The following is a 20,933-nucleotide window of genomic DNA, read 5'->3' on the forward strand; positions in this document are numbered from 1 at the left end:
TTATGCATCTTTGTAGGAGGCTGCAGAAAGAAAAGCTTGTACAGCTGACTATGGCAGTGGTTTGCAGCTTTAGAGAAGAATTTGTCCAATTTAAGTTCAACAGAGCCTACTTTTCTTAGAGCACTGTGAATTAGGTTCACTTCTTTCAATTTCCTCTGCATACCTTTGAACTCTCCCCATTAGGGTCTGCACTCATATTTATAAGATCAGCCCTTTTCTTCAAAATTGATGCAAGACTTCTCAATCTCAAGATTTTATCTAGTGTGGAGAAATCATACTTCATCTGTTTTGGCATCTTGCAATGATGCATTGGCTTGCCGGCATTCTTTTTAAGTCTTTGTGGGGCAATCATCCTTTGGAATGAAATGCAATTAATTAATCAACATCTGCATTAATCAACATCTAAATTAAGTTGCCTCATTAGTTCAACAACTTCTTTGGTTATCTGCTCTGGGTATTCTTCTATGTCTTGAAAAATCTGTCTCAAACTGTGGGTAAAGCTTTCTCCAAGAACAATTCATTGTCAACTGCTTAATTTCAGTCCAGTGAGGAGGGGGAAGGAAGGGATTTATTAGTAGTGTTTGGCGGGAACATAGGGGCTGGTGAATATATGCATGGATTACAGCATCAAACAATGCAGATTGTATTCCTGGGGTGGTTGCATTCTGAAGTGGTTGTAACCTGTAGTAAAGTATTAAACAATTCTATTTGTATCCTCATGAGGTTGGTTGGCTCATGAGGTTATTGTAAATTGGCCAAATGAGCCCCAGGTCTTCCGATCATATGTTTAAAAAGAAAAGCCATAGAACTGAGGCACATATTTTCCCCTGGGAATTTACAAATAGATATGAACACTCAGCTTTCATTAGTCCTCCTTGGGTTTATCCAGAAGTCTTTCCAACTGAGAGACCCAAAACTATCATCATTGTTTATCTGAAAAATAAAACTTGCCCTGAATCCCATTTCTTAGTATACACAATAGTGCTCAATAAATTCCATTGATTGAAAATTAATTAGTTCTAATTGTAGCCTAATGAGATAAGAACAAGGCGACGTTAGGAAAATGCAAGTCTCTGCTGTTTCAGACTTGTTAGCATTTAGTTTTTATAGCTTTGGGACACTATGTTCAGCTGCTGAACTAGTGAATTTGGTTTGGCTCTGTGACACCCAAATTAGGCTGGGTAAATTCCAAGAGTAACTGTGTAAATATTCTTGAAAGGAATTCTATTTTTAAAAAAATCTACAACCAGTCTTAAGATACTGTCACACAATCTATCTGCCTAGCAGGATCACTTAAGCATTTTGCTTTCTTTGGTTTTTTCCTTGTCTTTTAAAATATGCAAGGTCTTTTAGTCTCTCTCTCTCTCTCTCTCTCTCTCTCTCTCTCTCTCACCCTCTCTCTTTCTCTTTCTCAGTCTCTCTCTTTCTCTTTCAAAACAAAAATTGCCTTGTGGAAGGGGTGCCTTTAAATGAGCTCCTTCTTTGCCAAAGACTTCTTGAAACTAAGATTCCTATTCCACAGCTTAAACATTCTCCATGGAAACCAGTCATTGGGGCTCCAGCAGCCTTTTCAGAGACATTCTCCCTGTAACTTCAGAGGCCCATTTGGGCATATTTAGCACTGCATTTTGCTCCCTTGTGAAAGTGATATCTAGCTGTTTTTCACAGCAACCTCAGCAATGCCGAGATATTTTACAAAGTGGTCAGAATAAAAGATGACTTTACTTGCTGATTTAGTGGGAAATTAGAAATCATCTTATGAGATACAAGTGTTGTCATTTAAGAAGTCAAAAAGGTTTTATTTTGTTAAAGTATTATCTGTTTCCAAGCCTGAATTATAAAGGACATTTTTCTATCTGAGCAAGACCCATGTGTATTCAAGTCTTCTTTTCTTCCATAACCATCTCTTCTTGCTTTCCTTCCGCTTGTATTGGTTAACTAAGTTTACCAGGTGCAAACTTGGTCCTCTGTTACAAATAGAATTATTACTAATTTTTTTAAAACTTGAAAACTTTTATAAACTTTTAAACTTTATTTATTTATTTATTTTAAAAAAGTGAATGACTCAAATTTTACCCTGCCTATCAAAATTCTGGGATTTAAAAAACCTATCACATTATTTCTTCTTCAGCTTCATAACTTCTTGGGCAATGATTTCAAATATTGATTGTACAACAAAGAGTTATTTTCTATTTGAAGTAGGATATTTTATTGAGCTGCACCATTACCTTTAAAACAGAAAGCACTGATTATCCAGGGATCACTCTTATAGTTTGACTAGTACTGCATTTAATACTTGCTTAGTGGTCGTCCTCATGGAGAACAACTTTTATGAGAGGCCTATAAAAGGACGATGAATGGAAACATGTTCCAATGACCCAGTAGTAGAATAGTTTCCATGTGGGTCCTGGGATATTGTTCTTGATTGGGGCACCTCTGATCTTGGCCTCATGGCAATCTTGACCTCATGGTAATAATCGAGCCAGGTTTGGAGAGACAATGGGAGAGCATAACACCCTCTGGAAATTATAGTCCTAGGCAGAAATTAGTGCCTCAGTTACCTCATCTGTAAAATAGGGATTGAGACCGTGAGCCTCAAGTGGGACAACCTGAATACCGTGTATCCTCCCCAGTGCTTAGAACACTGCTTTGCACATAGTAAGTGCTTAACAAATGCCATCATTATTATTATTATAAATTTGCCTAAATGCATTTGATAGCAGCCCCACAGCGCTTATGCGTATCAATCAGTTGTTGGTATTTATTGAGTACTTACTTTGTGCACAGCACTATACTAAGCTCTTGGAAAGTGCAGTACAAGAGAGTTGGTAGATATGATCTCTGCCCACACAAAGTGCTTATATTCTAGAGGGGGAGAATATGCACATTCTTATACCCGGCCATTTCACCTATATGTCATTTATTTGAACTGTCTCCAATTCTAGACTGTAAGCACCTTGTGGTCAGGAACAGTGTCTGCCAACTCTGTTGTATCATACTCTCCCAAGAGCTTAGTACAGTGCTCTGTACACAGTAAGGACTCAGTAAATACCACTGATTAATTGAGTGGTTCCAAGCCCCTAAATCAGTAATCAGGGCATGTTCTAAATGAATCTGGGGGAAAGCTTCCATTTTTTCTCTTCCTCTTTCTCCCAATTCAAATTTTTGATAATCCATTTTCTTCTAATTTTCTCTATATTTCTACCTTATTTTGGTTGTGTCTTGGACTTAAACAAAAAGTCTTATGTGTGAACTAGATAAATAATGATGGACAAATCCTTAAGTGTTGGAGTATTCAAGGACTGAGGAGACAGAAGACCTAGAATATTTTTGTGGATTTTGTCCCCCAAAATATTTCCTTTCTAATCCATTTAGGTACAAACCCAATCCCAGAGAACCATATTCAGAGTCTTCTCATGCAGTGATGGACATAGCTTTGCCCACTGGAATAGGTGCATATACAGAAGATCTAGCACTAGTAAGTGTCAAAGAAGCTCTCCTTTAAATATTTACATATTTTGTTGATCTCTAAAATATCCATGGACTTTCATTCTAGCTTCTTCCATCTAAGAGTTTAAAAAGATGAATGATGTTTCATACTATTCTCAGTTTTGTTATTTCACATGCTTCCGCTTAATGATTTAGCTCTACTATGATGGAAGAATTAAGGAATATTTTTCTCACAATGTGAGTCTGTACTGGATATAATATGACTCTTGGATTGGTGCAAGAAAATTATCTGTAGGAAGAGATGATTTTACTCATGCGTGTGGCATTTGTCTAGGAAGGGATGCTACTATGTTTCCTAACCTCTGCCTCAGCCTTACTGGACTGAGCCAATCAGTACTTTGTGTTTCTTTTTGTTTTTGTGACTTTTACAATTATTTACTACCTTGTGATAGCAGTAAGTGCCAAGGATTTAAAGCATTCTGCTAGTGGTGGTCAAAGCAATGTAGGACTTTGTATAGAAGAATGTCAGTCAAGGTGATAGCTTCGAACCATCTAACCCTTTTTAACATATTTCCATTTTATCAATGGTTATTAAACAGCAATTTTTCCATAACATAAGGTTCTTCAAGAAATTCACCCCTGCATTGTAGAAGAATGGTCTGTCCTTAAATCGAAAGTCCCTTGGTATTTGCTCTCTAGGGTGTCATATCTTGCAAATGAATTTTTAGTGGTCTCCCTGACTAAATAGGGTGCAAAGAGTGCAAATGCAGGTGTGGATTTACTGAGGAATGCAAGGAAAAGTTAGCTGTTCTTTAACTCCTATTCAATTTAAACTTTGACCCATTGTCCTTCTTCCATTTCCAGAATAAACAACTAATAGTTAAATAAACGTGAAATGCATACATTATGTTTGACTAAATAAATAAACCAGAAATACATGCATTATGTTTGACTCTGCCTACTTTTCTCTTCAGCTTACTGATGGGATAGATAATCTGTTGACTGATTATCAAATAAAAGATGGACATGTCATTCTGCAGCTGGATTCAGTAGGTCCCTTATTTCTTCTAATTCATTTATGAATTAGCAAAATAAAAATCTTTGCTGGATTCTGTTTCCCGTCCGGCTCACTTAAATTATCACATTTGCCAAACAGATTCCATCCAATGAGTTACTTTGTGTTCGATTCCAAATATTCGAGATTTTTCATGTTGGACACCTGAGCCCTGCTACGTTCACTGTGTATGAATACCACACACCAGGTGATTACAGAACTCTATTTATTACAAAGTTGTATAGTTTTTTACTGGGGAATCTTTTATACTTGATGAAATCCTTTGGAATCTCCTCCAATTTTCCCTCTCTCCATCCTTTCATTCATATTATTCTGGACAAGTCAGATCATTATACTATCCAAAGACATTCAATAATGAGCTTCTCTAAAAGAGAGAACTTGGGAAATTGGGAGGTCTTCCAAGTCAGCCCTGTACTAATGACTTCTTCTGTTTTCCCATATCCTAACAGCTTGATCACAGGGCTAGGAAGATAGAATGGAAGGGACCAGATTTCTTTTCTCCCTCCAGGATAGACAAGAGTTAATTTCCCAGTCTCTTTCCAGAAGCAGCTGGCCTAGTGGATAGAGTATGGCACTTGTCTGCTGTGTGACCTGGGGCAAGTCACTTAACAATAATAACAAATAATAATTACCATTCTTGTTAAGTGCTTACTACACATCAAGCAATGTTCTAAGCACTGGAGTAGATACAAATTAATCAGGTTGGACACAGTCCCTGTCCCATGAGGGGCTCGCACTCAAAATTCCTATTTTGCAGCTGAGGTAACTGAGGCCCAGAGAAGTTAAGTGACTTGCCCAAGGTCACACAGCAGACATCTGGCGGAGCCAGGATTAGAATCAAGGTCCTTCTGACTTTCAGGCCCATGCCCTATCCACTAAACCATGCTCAGTTACCTCATCTGTAAAATGGGGATTAAGACTGTGAGCTCCATGTGGGACAGGGACTGAGTCGAACCCAACTTTCTTGTAATAATAATAATTATGGCATTTATTAAGCGCTTGCTATGTGCAAAGCACTGTTCTAAGTGCTGGGAAGGTTATCCCCATCTTAATCCCCATTTTACAGATGAGGTAACTGAGGCACAGAGAAGTTAAGTGACCTGCCCAAAGTCGCACAGCTGACAAACGTCAGAGCCGGGATTTGAACCCCTGACCTCTGACTCCAAAGCCCGGACTCTTTCCACTGAGCCACACTACTTCTCCGTATTCACCCCAGAGCTTAATACAGTGCCTGGCACATAGTAAATGCTAAACAAATGCTATTATTATTATTATTATTATTATTATTATTTTCCAAAGGGAACTGAATTAGAGCTCCTGAGAGATTTCAGGCCTGATAATGATCAAAAGATTCACAAAACATTTGGATGTATTAGATAACAATTTACCCCACCTCTTATCTCTTTCATTGCTGCAGATAAGCAGTGCACTGTATTTTATGACCCTTTCGGAAATAGCCAACTTGACAAAGTGTGTGAAGGAACAGCCTGTAAATGTGTTGAAGGTAAACTTTATCTCAAGTACTGGTCGTAGTGATTTGGAGTCATCTCAAAGAGGCATGATAAAGCACAGGTCTGTGATTGGGGGGTTTCCATGGAATAGGTTTTGTTTTCTTAACCAGATTGATCACCTATTGTACTTATTACACATTTTAAATTTTCAGAGGTGGGGGTTTTAGAATTAAGCGTAAATTCTCTTTACACCGAACTTTATCCTGGTCAGCTTCTTGAAAATATAAAGGGTTTGTCTTTTTGTACAAGGTTCTGCTTCTGCTGACTCAGAAATGTTCCCCCACACACGTGCAGAAGCTGCTGTCCCGAATCCACAGATGATGTTTTGTGCCTAAGCCCTGGAGAAATCATGTTCATTTCCAAAGAGACTTTGTGCTGATCTTGCTTCCTTACATTAACTCCTATACATTTTTCATAAACCCCAGCGGAATGTGGCCAAATGCAGAAAGAATTTGATCTCACCATCTCTGCTAATGCCAGAAAAGCAACTGCATGCCAAAAAGACATTGCTTATGGTAAGTTTTGAATGGCAAAAATGCACCCCTTTAAACATAAAATACACGATATAAGATCAATTAGACCTCTGTAGAGTTATGATCTAGTTTAGAACAGTTTGTTCCTTGGAAGGGAAATGCTGTCTGTCTTTTTTCCACAGTAAAATACCAAGCCATTTGCTTCTCAGACCAGAAATGTGATTTTCATTAACAATAATAGCAGCTATATGCATGTGCAGAAAAGAGAATTTGTTGCAAAGAATAAAGCACAGTCAAAGGGGTATCTACGGAAACCACAGAGATAATATTTTTGTAATATTTGCTGCCAGCAGAGGAAAATTCAGCTGTTGGGTTTTGATTTTTTCAGAATGTCTTCAAAAGCAGTCAGGAGAAAAAATAAAATTTGCTAAATTTACAAAGTAGAGCAAAACATTCCATTACGTGACTCTCTGTTGAAAGTTTAGCTCAGAAGGGCGTGGTCTTCTTTCCATGGGAGAGCAGTTTTCAGACTGCATTTTGTAAAAAAAAAAAAAAAATGTTCAACACATTTGGCCTTTGGCGTTTTTATTCTAAATATTCATTCATTCAATCGTATTTTTTGAGTGCTTACTTTGTGCAGAGCACTGTACTAAGCTCTTGGGAAGTACTAATCAACAACATATAGAGATGGTCCCTACCCAACAATGGGCTCACAGTCTAGAAGGAGGGGATGGACAACAAAACAAAGCACTTAGACAGGGGTCAATACCATCAGCATAAATAGAATTATAGCTATATACACATTATTAATAAAATGAATAGAATAATAAATATGTACAAATATACACAATATACACAATTTATTTATTTGATTTGTACATATTTATTCTATTTATTTTATTTTGTTAATATGTTTTGTTTTGTTGTCTGTCTCCCCCTTCTAGACTGTGAGCCCACTGTTGGGTAGGGACTGTCTCTGTATGTTGCCAACTTGTAATTCCCAAGCGCTTAGTACAGTGATCTGCACACAGTAAGTGCTCAATAAATACGATTGAATGAATGAATGAAAGTGCTGTGGGGAGGAGAAGGGATTAGGGCAGAGGAAGGGAGGGGGATCAATGGGGAGGGGAGGAGGAGCAGAGGAAAAGGGGGGCTCAGTCTAGGAAGACCTCCTGGAGGAGGTGTTAAGTAAGAATTATTAAGTTAGGTTGTTTAGTTAGACTTAAGGAGTTTTTTAGTATGAGTTTACCAAAATTTGTTACAGACTTTTAGGCAGTTTCAGACTTTGGTAAGGCTCTAGACTGTAAGCTCACTGTGGGCAGGGAATGTGTCTGTTCATTGTATTTTCCCAAACGTGCTTAATACAATGCTCTGCACACATTAAGTGCTCAGTAAATAATTGACTGAATGAAATGATTCATTAGAGGGGAAGCTCCTTGAGGGCAAAGAGGATGATGTCTATTGTATTCACTCAAGCTCTGAGTGGCTGCTCAGTAAATACTATTGACTGATGATCGTGTGTTTCTTATTATTAATAATAATAACGGCATTTGTTCAGTGCTTGCTATGTGCCAAGCACTGTACTAAGTGTTGGAGTAAGGACAAGCAAATCTAGTTGGACACAGTCCCTGTTCCCTATGGGGCTCATAGTCTCAATCCCCATTTTACAGTTGAGGTAACTGAGGCACAGAGAAGTTAAGTGACTTGCCCAAGGTCACACAGTAGACAAATAGTGGAGCTGGGATTAGAACCCATGACCTTCCGACTCCCAAGCCCAAGCTCTATCCACTACACCAAACTGCTTCACTAGTCTTAATGAATATAAAGGATTTTTATCACCTAGCTATCTATACTTATGGCAACAAAGGAATTGCAACGTGAATTTATTTGATTTTGCTTAGTGGGGATTTATGTGGGGATTTAGCAGGAAAAACAAAAATACATCTTCCCTCATAAAAAGCAAGAGGGTGACTTCTTTGCCCTTTCTTCCAGAGTCTACCCAACACTCAACAAATCACTCAACAAATAACAGATTGTTTAGTTAATAATGTATGGATCTGATATTCTGTTTCCTGCCCTTTTGAGCTAACAGTCTGCATACCCTTAAGACATACCCACATTAAGTTATTGGGATTTATTATTTTATAAGCACACTCCTGGAAAGTAAAAGATAGAAGAAAATTGCCATAGCAGACAATTTTTCTATTCTGCTTAATCCAGGGCCAATCAATGGACAAAGGCAGATGCTTCAAAGGAAGATAAGTAAAATCCCTATGTATCAATATTGAGAGAGGGTAAATAATTCCCCCATAGTCCTTAAAGGTAATAAGTTTCCATGCCCAGGAATGACAATTTCATCTGTCTTTTTACATTTTAGTTTGCACAGTTTCAGAGATCACTCATGGTCATAGAGTATAAATAGGTTACTAAACTAATATGAATTTAGATTGTTTTGGAGAGATGCCAAAGAAATAAAGCCTGCATTGTTTTCCTTTCTAGTCTACAAAGTCAAAATTTTGTCCTTGACTAAAGAGAACAGTTTTGTCAAGTACACGGCAACCCTTCTAGATATCTACAAGACTGGTGAGCGCGCTGATGTTCTTTGTTTCCTTTACATATGATATTTATTGATTGTTTTACTGACACATAAATTTAGTTAAGACTTTTCAGGGGATTTTTTTCCTTTCATGGGGTGGGTTGGAAATAAACAGTATAGCTTCAGACAAGACTCTGAAGAATCACAAACCCCCCTCCCCTTCTTGAGAGTTTTGGTGTGATAATTGCAGAGTTTGCTATACATTTGTGTCCCAAGCACTGTACTAAACTCTGGAATAGATACAAGATAATCAGGTCAGAGAAAGTCCTTAACCCACCTGGGACTCACAGGCCAAGGAGGAGGGAGAACAGGCATTGAATCACCATTTTACAGATAAGAAAACTGAACACTGAGAAGTTAAGTGACTTGCTCAAGGACACAGCAGAGAAGCATCAGAGCTGAGATTGAAACACAAGTCTTCTGCTCCCGGACCTATATTCTTTTTTTCACTAGGCCATGATGAAGTCTTGTATATCCAGGACTTTTATTTGGAATCTACATTTATAATAAAACAGAGCTAGCTTTTTATAGGAAACTCATGGTTTAACTTTTGTTTTTACAAGAATTGTGATTGTATTTTTTACTTTTATGCTAAATTTTTGGGAAGTGTTACTATTTATCAAGGGTGGCTGCTAGGGTTATCATTCTGGAGTGAAAAAGGTTACCATGACGACTTCATTTGTTTCTACTGTAGGCAGATCTTTCGCCCAGAAAGACTCTCAAATCACATTCCTTAAAAAAGCAAGTTGCACTAATGTCGATATTAAAAAACAGAAACAATATTTGATTATGGGAAAAGAAGCCCTTCAGATAAAATCAGGTTTCAGTTTCAAGTAAGTGACCAATACTTTGAGATCCTGAACTTTATTTCAATGCTGAACATGGTTTATCCTTCTCTAAACTGGCTACCTTGTCCATTCTGAACTGTATTGTTTCTCTGCACTTCTTTGGTAATTGCTCTAATCCGTTTAATCACATTTTATGATTCTTCATTACTCTATTGGACATTCAGGAATATTCAGGAATATTCAGCAGTGTATTTTAGAAACTGCAGGGGAAATAAGAGAAAAGGCGATTGTTCTCTGTTCATGTTCATAACTTATAGGCACTTCTTTTTCGTATTTCTTGACAGGTTCATCTATCCTTTAGATTCCTTGACCTGGATTGAGTATTGGCCTTCAAGTGAAGATTGTTCACACTGTCAGAATGTCAGGGCCGCTTTGGAAGAATTTTCTGATGACCTCTTTTTCAGTGGCTGTGATGATATTTAAAATCCTGTTTGGAAAAAATTGCACTTCCTCATTCCTTAAACCTGTTTTCTTTGCTTTTTAGTAATTGTTTCTGATCTTTTTAACATTCATGGTTAGTTTAACTCAGAAAATTCCATTTGCTTATGTTTACTGGCACCTGTTTTCAGATGATAATGATTTTAAGGGTTTTAGCTACTGCCCTGAGGGGAAATGTGGAAGAATATGTACAAGTTATTGGAAACCAGATAAAATAAATTGGAATGCCACATAAAACAATCAGAGAAATGCCACAGTATGCCAAAGTAATGACCTACTGAAATGCAATCTCTTCTGAAAACATTCCCTTTCCTTTAATAGGAAAACATTAGGAAAAAGAGAACTGATAATTAAAACTGTACTTTGTATTAAAAATTACACTTCAGTCTTTTTTTTTATACAATTTAGGTAGCATTAGCTTAAAGCCAACCAAATACTAGCATTTCTGCAGTGACAGTGTCTATCAGAAAGCAGCTACTACTTTTAGGTTTTTCAATGTGAGGGCCACTGGATGTAATCAAGCCAATCAAAGAATCATAAGGAATTATAAAGATCACCTATCAGAGAGGTACATAATTTCTATCACTGTTAATTGAGTTTCTTAATCTTCATTTGGAAAAGACAAATAATTCTCTGTAACTCTAAATAAAATGGCACCATGGTCTTTTATTATGCCAGCTAGGAACTACCAGGGGTTTCTATTCATTGAGACCATGAATGCCGAAAAATATGGGGCCCTAACCTTTTCTTCTTAATGATTTGGAGTTCAGTTTCAAAATGGTTAAGCCCTTTATTTGAAAATTTTTTATATTGATAACAAGCATAGATTTCCATGTCTTCACCCTTTTCAAAATGATCTCCAAATTGATCTCTTATGCTACTCAAGGTTCATGCCACAACTGTTGGCAGGATATAGTTTGCCTTACCAGCACCTGAAGGCAGGGAAAATAGACTAACTCAGGGCTACTGAAATAATATGGAGGAAAATCCAGGAAAATATTATAATTATCTCCCACCTGGATTATTATGTGTCAGGTACCATACTAAGTGCTGGGATAGATACAAGCAAATCAGATTTGGACAAAGTCCCTGTCCTGCATGGGGCTCAAAGCCTTAATCCCCATTTTATAGATGAAATAACTGAGGGACAGAAATAAAGTGACTTGCTCAAGGTCACACAACAGACAAGTGGTGGAGCTGGGATTAGAACTCAGGTCCTAATTCATTCATTCATTCATTCAATCATATTTATTGAGCGCTTACTGTGTGCAGAGCACTGTATTAAGCACTTGGGAAGTACATGTTGGCAACATGTAGAGACGGTACCAGGTCCACGTTCTGTCCACTAAGGCATGCTGTTTCTCTAATTTAATAATATGAGGGAGAAGAAAGGATTGGTGACAGAACCATAAAGAGAGATAATAACAATGATGGTATTTGTTAAGTGCTTACTGTATGCCAAGCACTGTTCTAAGCACTAGGGTAGATCTGAGGTAATCAGGTTGTCCCATGTGGGGCTCGCAGTAAGTGAGGTAACTGAGGCTCAGAGAAGTGAAGTGAAGTGACTTGCCCAAGGTCACACAGCAGACAAGTGGTGGAGCTGGGATTAGAACCCGTGTCTTCTGACTCCCAAGCCCGTGCTCTTGCCACTAGGCCATGATGAAACAAAACATAACACAATATGAAAAGACGGACAAATACACAAAAGTAAAAACACAAAATAGTAGAGTACGGAGGGCAGAGGGGCAGAGTTTCAGACCTTCTCCAGAGACCAGAGTCTAGAATAGCAACCTCAGCCTGAGTGACCGCTACAGCAAAAGCAGCCTCAGCCTTCCCACGGCTTATGGAGCTGATGACTTCCCAAGTCATGTACTTCCCAAGTGCTTAGTACAGTGCTCTGCACACAGTAAGCGCTCAATAAATACGATTGATTGATTGATTGATGACAGTTTGCGTCTGCTTTTCTCTTTCCCTCTGGGGAGTTGGAGCAGTACAGTTGGAGGCTCCACTGTATCTAGGAGGAGAGCTTGGTTGTCTGGTAGAGGAGGAAGCCAAGGGCTCTGGATGTCGCGGTGGGAAGGCCGCAGGGTTCCTGGTGGATCATCTCGGCCATCTGAGGGAGAGAGAGAGGTCCACAGGGCGTCTGCTGCTGCAACAGCCCGACAGACCCTGGGCATGTTAGGAGCTGGGGTCCTGGAAGTCGCTGTTGGGAGGCAGCAGGATTTCCGGTGGAATTGTTCAGCCATCTGATGGAGAGAGAGAGGTACATAAATGCTACAGGCCTGGGATGGAGAGGGCAGTAGGTTAGTGACTTGGAAGACTTGGAAGAGTCACTGGAGAAGCAACGTGGCCTAGTGGAAAGAGCATAGGCCTGGGTGTCAGAGGACCTGGGTTCTAATCCCAACTCCACCCACTGGTCTGCTGTGTGACCAGGGGCAAGCCACTTCACTTCTCTGTGCCTCAGTTACCTCATCTGTAAAATGGAGATGAAGACTGTGAGCCTATGTGGAACAGGGACTGATAGAGATTATCTTATCTCTACCCCTGCTCTTAGTAAAGTGCCTGGCACATAGCACTTAACAAATGCCATTAAAAAAAAAAAGTTGAAGTAGGTCCCAGGCCCGTGCTCTATCCACTATGCCATGCTGCTTCTCTAGGGACTTGGGTTTTAATTCCTACTCTGCCACTCACCTACTGTGTGATCTTGGGCAAGCCACTTAACTCCCCTGTGCCTTAGTTTCCTCAACTGTAAAATGGGGATTCAATACCTGCTCTCCCTCCTACTTACATTGTGAGTCCTAGGTGGGTCAGAGACTATACCTGACCTGATTATCTTATATCTACCACAGCGTTTGGCACAGAGTAAGTGTTTAATGAATATTATTATTGTATTTAGTAATAGAATGGCAATAATAATAACCCAGTGAATGGACAAGGAGAAATGGAACAAAGCAACTCTTCTTCTCCAGTAGGTCCACCTTCTCTAGCCTAAACCAGTATAAGGATGTGGAGGTCCAAAGAATGCGGGGGGGAGGCTTTCCTTGTTTGCTGCCCCCCCTGCAGCTTAGCCCTGGGTCCCAATATGTAGGTAAGGCATGTAGTAAGATCCATCATCATCATCGGGCTACTGTCAGAAAGATTTGGCACATATTACTCAAGATTACAATGATAAGTAATGGAGCCACCTATAGATTGTAACTCCTTGTGGGAAGGGAACATGTCAACCAACATTGTTATACTGTACTCTCCCAAATGCTTAGTACAAGACTCTGCACACAGTAAGTGCTCAATAAAAACTATTTATTGATGGAGCTGAGATTTGAACTCAGATCGGTTTTCTTATTCTGTGCCTTCTGTTTAGCACATGACACTAGCAGTTATGGTCTAAAACATATCTGATCAGTCAATCAACCAAGTGTATTTATTGAGTGCTTACTGTGTGCAGAGCACTATACTAAGTGCTTGGGAGAATATACTATAACACATTTTGTTGGCATGTTCCCTGCCCACAGTAAGTTTTCAGTATAGAAGGGTATGGCAGACATTAATATAAATAAATAAATAAATTACAGATATAGACATAAATGCTGTGGGGTGGAGGAAGGGGTGAATAAAGGGTGATGCAGAAGGGTGTGGGAGAAGAGAAAATGAGGGCTTAGTCCGGGAAGGCCTCTTGGAGGAGATGTGCTTTTGATAAGGCTTTGAAAGTGAGGCGAATGACTGTCAGATACGAATAGTGAGGGCATTCTAAGTCAAAGTCAGGACGTGGACGAGTGTCAGTGGTGAGATTGATGAGATAAGGGTACAGTGAGTAGGTTGGCATTAGAGGAGCAAAGTATGCAGATTGGGTTGTAGAAGAAAATCAAGGAGGTAAGGTAGGAGGGGACAAAGTGATTTAAAGTCTATGCTTGGGTGTTTTTGTTTGATGCAGGGGTGGATGGGAACCACTGTAGGTCCTTGAGGAGTGGGGAAACTTGGACTAAATGATTTTTTAGAGAAATGATCTGGGCAGCAGAATCAAATATGGACTGAAATGAGGAGAGGAAGGAGACATGGAGGTCATCAAGGAAGCTGATGCAGTAATCAAGGTGGGATAGGCTAAGTGCTTGGATTAATGTGGTAGCAGTTTGGATAGAGAGAAAAGGATGGATTTTACTCATGCTGCAAAGGTTGAACCTACATGATTTGGTGATACTGAATATGTGGGTTGAATGAGAGATGAATTGAGGATAGCACCAAGGTTATGGATTTGTGAGAAAGGGAGGATGGTGATACTGTATATAGTAATGGGAGAGCCAGTAGGAAGAAGGGGTTTGGGTGGGAAGATGAAAAATTATGTTTCGGACATATTAGTTTGAGGTGTCGGTGGGACTTCTAATAGGTATGTCCTAAAGGCAGAAGGAAATACTAGACTTCAGAGAAGCAGAGAAATGGTATTGACACCTGTCTACTTGTTTTGTTTTGTTGTCTGTCTCCCTCTTCTAGACTGTGAGCCTGTTGTTGGGTAGGGACCATCTCTATATGTTGCCAATTTGCACTTCCCAAGAGCTTAGTACAGTGCTCTGCACACAGTAAGCGCTCAATAAATATGAATGAATGAATGAATGAATGAATGAAATCAGGGCTGGAGATGGAGATTTGTGAATCATTTGCATAGAGACGATAGTTGAAGCCATAGGAGTGAAAGAGATCTCCAACGGAGTGGGTGTAGGTGGAGAATAGAAGGAAATCTAGAACTGAGCCTTGAGAGATGCCCACAGTTAAGAGGTAGGTGACAGAGGAGGGGCCACTTTCAAAGCCTTACTGAAGGGGCATCTTCTCCAAGAGGTCTTTCCTGACCAAGCCCTCATATCCTTTACTCCCACTCCCTTCTGTGTCACCCTGATTTGCTCACTTTATTCACCCACTCACTGTCAGCCCCACAAGCACTTACGTACAGACCCATAATTTATTTACTTATATTAATATCTGTCTCCCCTTCTAGATTGTAAGCTTGTTGTGGGCAGGGAATGTGTATGTTATACTGTTATATTGTACTCTCCCAAGCACTTAGTATAGTGCTCTGAACACAGTAAGTACTCAATAAATATGATCAATTGATGGTTTGATGGAGCCCGCAAAAGAGGCTGAGAATGGTCAGCCAGAGAGATAGGAGGGGAACCAGGAGAGGACAGTGTCTGTGATGTTGCCCATCCACCTTCACATCAAACAGAAACTCCTTATCATTGGATATATAGCGTATTATCACCTTGGCCCCTCCAATCTTACCTTGCGGATTTCCTTCTACAACCCTTCACTTCAATTCACTCCTTTAACACCAACTTACTCACTATTCCTCAATCTCAACTATCCCACTGCTAACCCTGCACCCACATCCTACCTCTGGCTTGGAACTCCCTCGCCTTTCATATCTGGCAGACAAGCACTCTCCCCACTTTCAAAGCCTTATTAAAATTGCATCTCCTCCAAGAGGCCTTCCCCAACTAAGCCTTCATTTCCCCTACTCCCTCTCCCTTCTGCATCACCCTTGAAATTGGATTTGTACTCTTTATTCACCCCATCTTCAACCCCATAGCACTTAAAAATCCATAATTTATTTTAATATCCATCTCCACCTCTAGACTTTAAGCTCTTTGTGGGCAGGGAACATATTCACCAACTTCGTTATGTTTTACTATCCTAAGTGCTTCAGACTGCGTTCTTCACACAGTAAGCACTCGGGTAGGGACTGTCTCTATATGTTGCCAACTTGTACTTCCCAAGCGCTTAGTACAGTGCTCTGCACACAGTAAGCGCTCAATAAATACGATTGATTGTTTGATTGATTAAATATGACTGATTGACTGATTGAATAACTGAAAAGCATTAATAAATGACATATATTCATTGACTTTGTAGAGAGGATTTTCTCTGACATTTGGCAACTTGAAGTAAAATACTAAGCAGAGATGTGTCACTGAGGATTCTGACATTAACTTCACAGAATGCTAGGGAAACAAAAAACCTTTGCTTCATAAGAACTGAAAATCAGAGAGAGTAGCAGAGTTTAGCACAAAATGCAAAGTGAAACTAGGCTGACGTATAACATCAGACATGTGATATAGGGGAATCCCATGCAGGGAGAAATTAACTTATTGTTTCCTCTTGCTAGTGATATTCTAAGAATTTTCAGTTCTTAACCAGTCTGGTAAGTCTTTCTCATTGTTTTCTTCTCAGAAAGATTATGCACAAAAACCTTTTATTCATCTTTAAAGTTCTCTATTGCATGCTGTAATCAGTGTTGATAATTCCTTAGTTTTGTGAATAAGGCTTAACTTAATTTCTAAGATACAGGTTTGTAAGAGCAAGGAAATATCACTTGGAATTAACAGTAGACTAATATATTTTTCTTTGGTGTGGCAGAAAAGTTTGTATTTTCTGTAGCAAGATAGGAGTAAATATTTAATAACAGAAACATTCAAAATCAAAACTGCACCCTAATATCTGATTTATCTAGAGTAAAATCCAAGTGTTTTAAAAATAGCTGAGGTGAATCATAAATGTTTTACTTATATGACTGTCTGTTTCCCCCTCTAGACTGTAAACTCACTGTGGGCATGGAATTTGTCTACCACGTCTTTTGTTGTATTCTCCCAAGCACTTAGTACAGTGCTCTGCACAAAGTGAGCACTCAATAAGTAACATTGATAATGATGATGATTATGGATCATGGACTATAAAGACACTAAAGTTCTATATTATGACTCCAATATTATCATAAAACTAATTAGCAATGATTCTAAGTATTAATCATTCACAATTAGATGAAAAGATCATCTTACCAGGTACAGCTATTACATGGAAAGTTCATTTGTATTGCTGCCAAATTTCATAGACTTAAGAATGGTCCTTGAATTTTTTTGAGTAAGAAAAAAACAGAAAATTAAGTGGAATGTTTAGCAACTTCAGCCAATTGTAACACTCTTAAAGTTCAGGCAATTTAAATTAAGGTCAGGTATAGCACCTGATCTTTCTAAGTGTAACCTGACATATATGAGGAGGTGTAATATCATTTCGACTATCAGAGAATGTTTACAGTGTCATTGTAGGTCAGATTAAATTAGGTAAAGCTTGGAGTACCAGAAAGAATTTGGTTGTATTTTTAATTTTATTGTGGAGATACAGTTCAATTTAACCACTTTTTTGCACTTAAATAGATTTTTTTTTTCCATTTCGTTTTCCTGGTTAAATTTTACACAAGGTCAAAGCTCTTCAAATGTCTACCAGTAGATAGCCTGCAGCTGTGCTGATTCTGGAAGTTCTAATACCTTGAACAACAATTTCAGGTTCAAAGCACCATCTTATGAATTGCATGGACATTCTTGGTTGAAGAAGAAAAAAATCTTTTGAAAAGTAGAAGTAGTTGTGAGCCAAAGTGGTAAGCTCATGCATGGGAGAGTGTGAATATACTCATGGAATGGTAGAAATTAGGGAATAAATCAATCCACAGATGGAGAAAAACCACTGGTGCCAAACCCTAAGAACTAGAGTCAGCTTTCATCAGTTGGGCCTGTACTCTGAAATCCTTTATTTGCTCTCTATAGTAGTTTTAAAGGAGAGACTTGAGGCTAAACCAAAGCTAACAAATATCTTCCATCCTTCAAGCTTAGATACCTTATAGCCTATTTTCGATTAATTTTTAAAAATACTTTAAAAGTGGCCTTGAGCAAGTCACTTAACTTCCTTGTGCCTCACTTACCTTATTTGTAAAATGGGGATTTAAACTGTGAGCACCACGTGGGACAAGGACTGTGTCCAACCCAATTTGCTTGTATCCACCCCAGTGTTTAGTACAGTGTTTGGCAAATGGTAAGTGCTTAACAAATACCATAATTATTATTAATTCTCATTATTAACAAATACCATAAAACAAAGTAGGTGCCCAGTAAATATCATCAGTTCATTTACTGATTGGAAGAGGTAAAAGCGAGAATTGAATTTAGTATTCCTGAATGCTCAGTCTCAGATTTGGTTCATTAAGCTAATTTATGAGAAATTCAAAAAACATTTGTAAAATAGTTATTAAGAGAAATACTAAACTTATTGGGACTTTTCAAAATTGAGTTTTACACTTTTTTCAAGTGAAAGAGTGAACCTACTGTCGTCATAATCATTCATTAGCATTCATGAATCCCAAATATTCTCTACTTGACTGAAGGTTTGTCATCCTAGGGAGAGGCTTTCTGGAGGGTTGACGTGGTTAGTCATTAGGACCCCCAATACAGGTACTTCGGGAAAGTCAGCTGAGTTTATAATTTTATTAGCATTTTGAGGTGAATGTTTGTGGGGAAACTTGCCTCACGCCTGTTATGTAGGTCTTGGGGTTTGGCTGCTTCCTTCTGTGGCTTGACAAAATATTTTAAAGGCAGTTCTGTTCTCTTTCAGGGTTGGTTAAGTTACTAGGCAGTTTCCACTGGATGGCCAATTGAGCCCTCTCGTCATGGCAGAGAGCTCTTCAGAATTTGTAGATCCTGAGGAATTGGTAGCTGAGTTGAGGACACTCTCTCTAAGTGACTGCCCAGTTCATGGAGAGACCACGGAGAGTTTGTTGAAAGAAATTCCCGTCAAATATATCTGTCCTCTATGTAAAATGATCCTGAGGAATCCAGCCCAGATGCCGTGTGGTCACAACTACTGCATGCCGTGCACTGAGTGGATACTGAGGTAAATTCTGCAATTTTGCTATATCATACAGATCATTTTGTAATAACAAACTGTTTTGTCTTCAGTGGCAGTGTAAGGTGTTTCACACTTTTGCTATCACTTCCTGTTTCATCCTAAGATTAACAAGATGATCAAGAGCAGTGCATTATCTGTAAACTTCAACATATTTCCATATATGGTCTGGCAACATGCAATTATCTGTAAAAGTGAATCTACTGAAACATTCCAAACTTAAAGAATTACATTTTAGGGTACACTTTTACATTCCATAGGCACTTACTTACTCGGTCAGCCAAAAGCCCCATCCTAGAAAATGGTTTAGTCAAAACTCCTAAAAGAACTCAAGGAACACAAGGATGGTTGGATTTTTGCTGGGAACTTCTCATCTGAACACTTTGTAAGATAAGAGCTCCCCACACCTCAAGAACCTCCAGTAGTTGCCTATCCACCTCTGAATCAAACAGAAACTCCTTATCATCAGCTTTAAAGTAATCACGTTGCCCCCACCTACCTCACCTCACTAGTCTCCTTCTACAACCCAGCCTGCACACTTCGCTCCTCTAACAAATTCTCACTGTATTTCAATCTCTTCTATCTCACCGCCAACCTCTTTCCCATGTCCTGCCTCTGGCCAGGAACACACTCCCTCTTCGTATCCAACACACAATTACTTTCCCTGCCTTCAAAGCCTAATTGAAGGCACTTCTCCTCTCCGAGGCCTTCCCTCCCTCCCTTTTCTCCTCTCCCACTCCCTTCTGTTCTACCTTGACTTGCTTCCTTTATTTATCCCCCACATGGCCCCCCAGGAGTTATGAACATATCTGTAATTTTATTCACTTATGAATGTCTGTCTCTCCCCTATACTGTAAGCTTATTGTGGGCTGGGCATGTGTCTGTTAAATTGTTGTATTGTACTCTCCCAAATGCTTAGTACCATGCTCTGAACACACAGTAAGTGCTCAGTAAATATGTTTGACTGACTGACTCCCAAGCACTTAGTACAGTGCTCTGCACATAAGTGCTCAATAAATACCATTGACTGATTGATTAATTATTTTAAAAATGGAACTGTGTTTTCTCAGGGATGAATCACAGGGTCCTCTGAGGTTTGTAGATAGGCCAAAAGTAACTGAGGTAGTTTTGAAAGAGAATAAAGGTGAAAAAAAATAAATTGATTTCAAATTTTTACAGTTCTCTCCGTTAAGCATCATATAATATCCATGATACAGGAGTCAATTTCATGGGGACAATAGACGTTACTACCAACTCGGCTATTAATTCAGGATGGGGAGATTATTTATTTCACCTATATGATGCCAGGCAGTCCCACAGAACATGTGTTACTTCCTTGGGAAATCCTCATGACAAGTGAACTGACACACTGGGCTAGCTACTTGCTCAACATCCAAGATCCGTGGTAAAGAGGCCCATGAAATACAGTAAGGGATGAGTAAATGAACAGGATGAGGGATTATAATTGTTTTTTCCTTGTTCAATAATTATTTGTTCCTACTCGTAACAAATTGCCCAAACTACTCTTCACAACTAATGATTCTCTTTTTCTTTTTTGATTACTGACTTGTCAGTCTGCTCTGAGCTGTTTGCTTAGGGTTCTAGTATACCGAAAATTGGCAAATCAATCAATCCTATTTGATGATGATGGCATTTGTTCAACACTTACTATGTGCCGAGCACTGTTAGAAGCACTGGGGGGGATACAAGGTGATCAGGTTGTCCCACAGGGGACTCACAGTCTTAATCCACATTTTACAGATGAGGTCACTGAGGCCCAGAGAAGTGATGTGGCTTTCCCTAAGGTCACGCAGAGAACAAGTGGCG

General features: G+C 39.1%; 1 protein-coding gene across 1 annotated transcript in view; it reads left to right on the forward strand.

Moving 5' to 3' along the window:
• Nucleotides 1-10,776, forward strand: part of C5 (complement C5) — a 75,856-nt gene extending 65,080 nt beyond the window's left edge. The window contains exons 34-41 of the mRNA XM_038744589.1: nucleotides 3,376-3,478; nucleotides 4,425-4,499; nucleotides 4,607-4,712; nucleotides 5,943-6,029; nucleotides 6,462-6,551; nucleotides 9,009-9,092; nucleotides 9,800-9,938; nucleotides 10,238-10,776. Coding sequence (XP_038600517.1) covers nucleotides 3,376-3,478; nucleotides 4,425-4,499; nucleotides 4,607-4,712; nucleotides 5,943-6,029; nucleotides 6,462-6,551; nucleotides 9,009-9,092; nucleotides 9,800-9,938; nucleotides 10,238-10,376 — 823 coding nt within the window. The 3' untranslated portion in view covers nucleotides 10,377-10,776. The remainder of the gene's footprint in view (nucleotides 1-3,375; nucleotides 3,479-4,424; nucleotides 4,500-4,606; nucleotides 4,713-5,942; nucleotides 6,030-6,461; nucleotides 6,552-9,008; nucleotides 9,093-9,799; nucleotides 9,939-10,237) is intronic.
• Nucleotides 10,777-20,933: the final 10,157 nt, after the last annotated feature.

The sequence above is a fragment of the Tachyglossus aculeatus genome, chromosome 4 (genome assembly GCF_015852505.1).
Source record: "Tachyglossus aculeatus isolate mTacAcu1 chromosome 4, mTacAcu1.pri, whole genome shotgun sequence".
Lineage (NCBI taxonomy): Eukaryota > Metazoa > Chordata > Mammalia > Monotremata > Tachyglossidae > Tachyglossus > Tachyglossus aculeatus.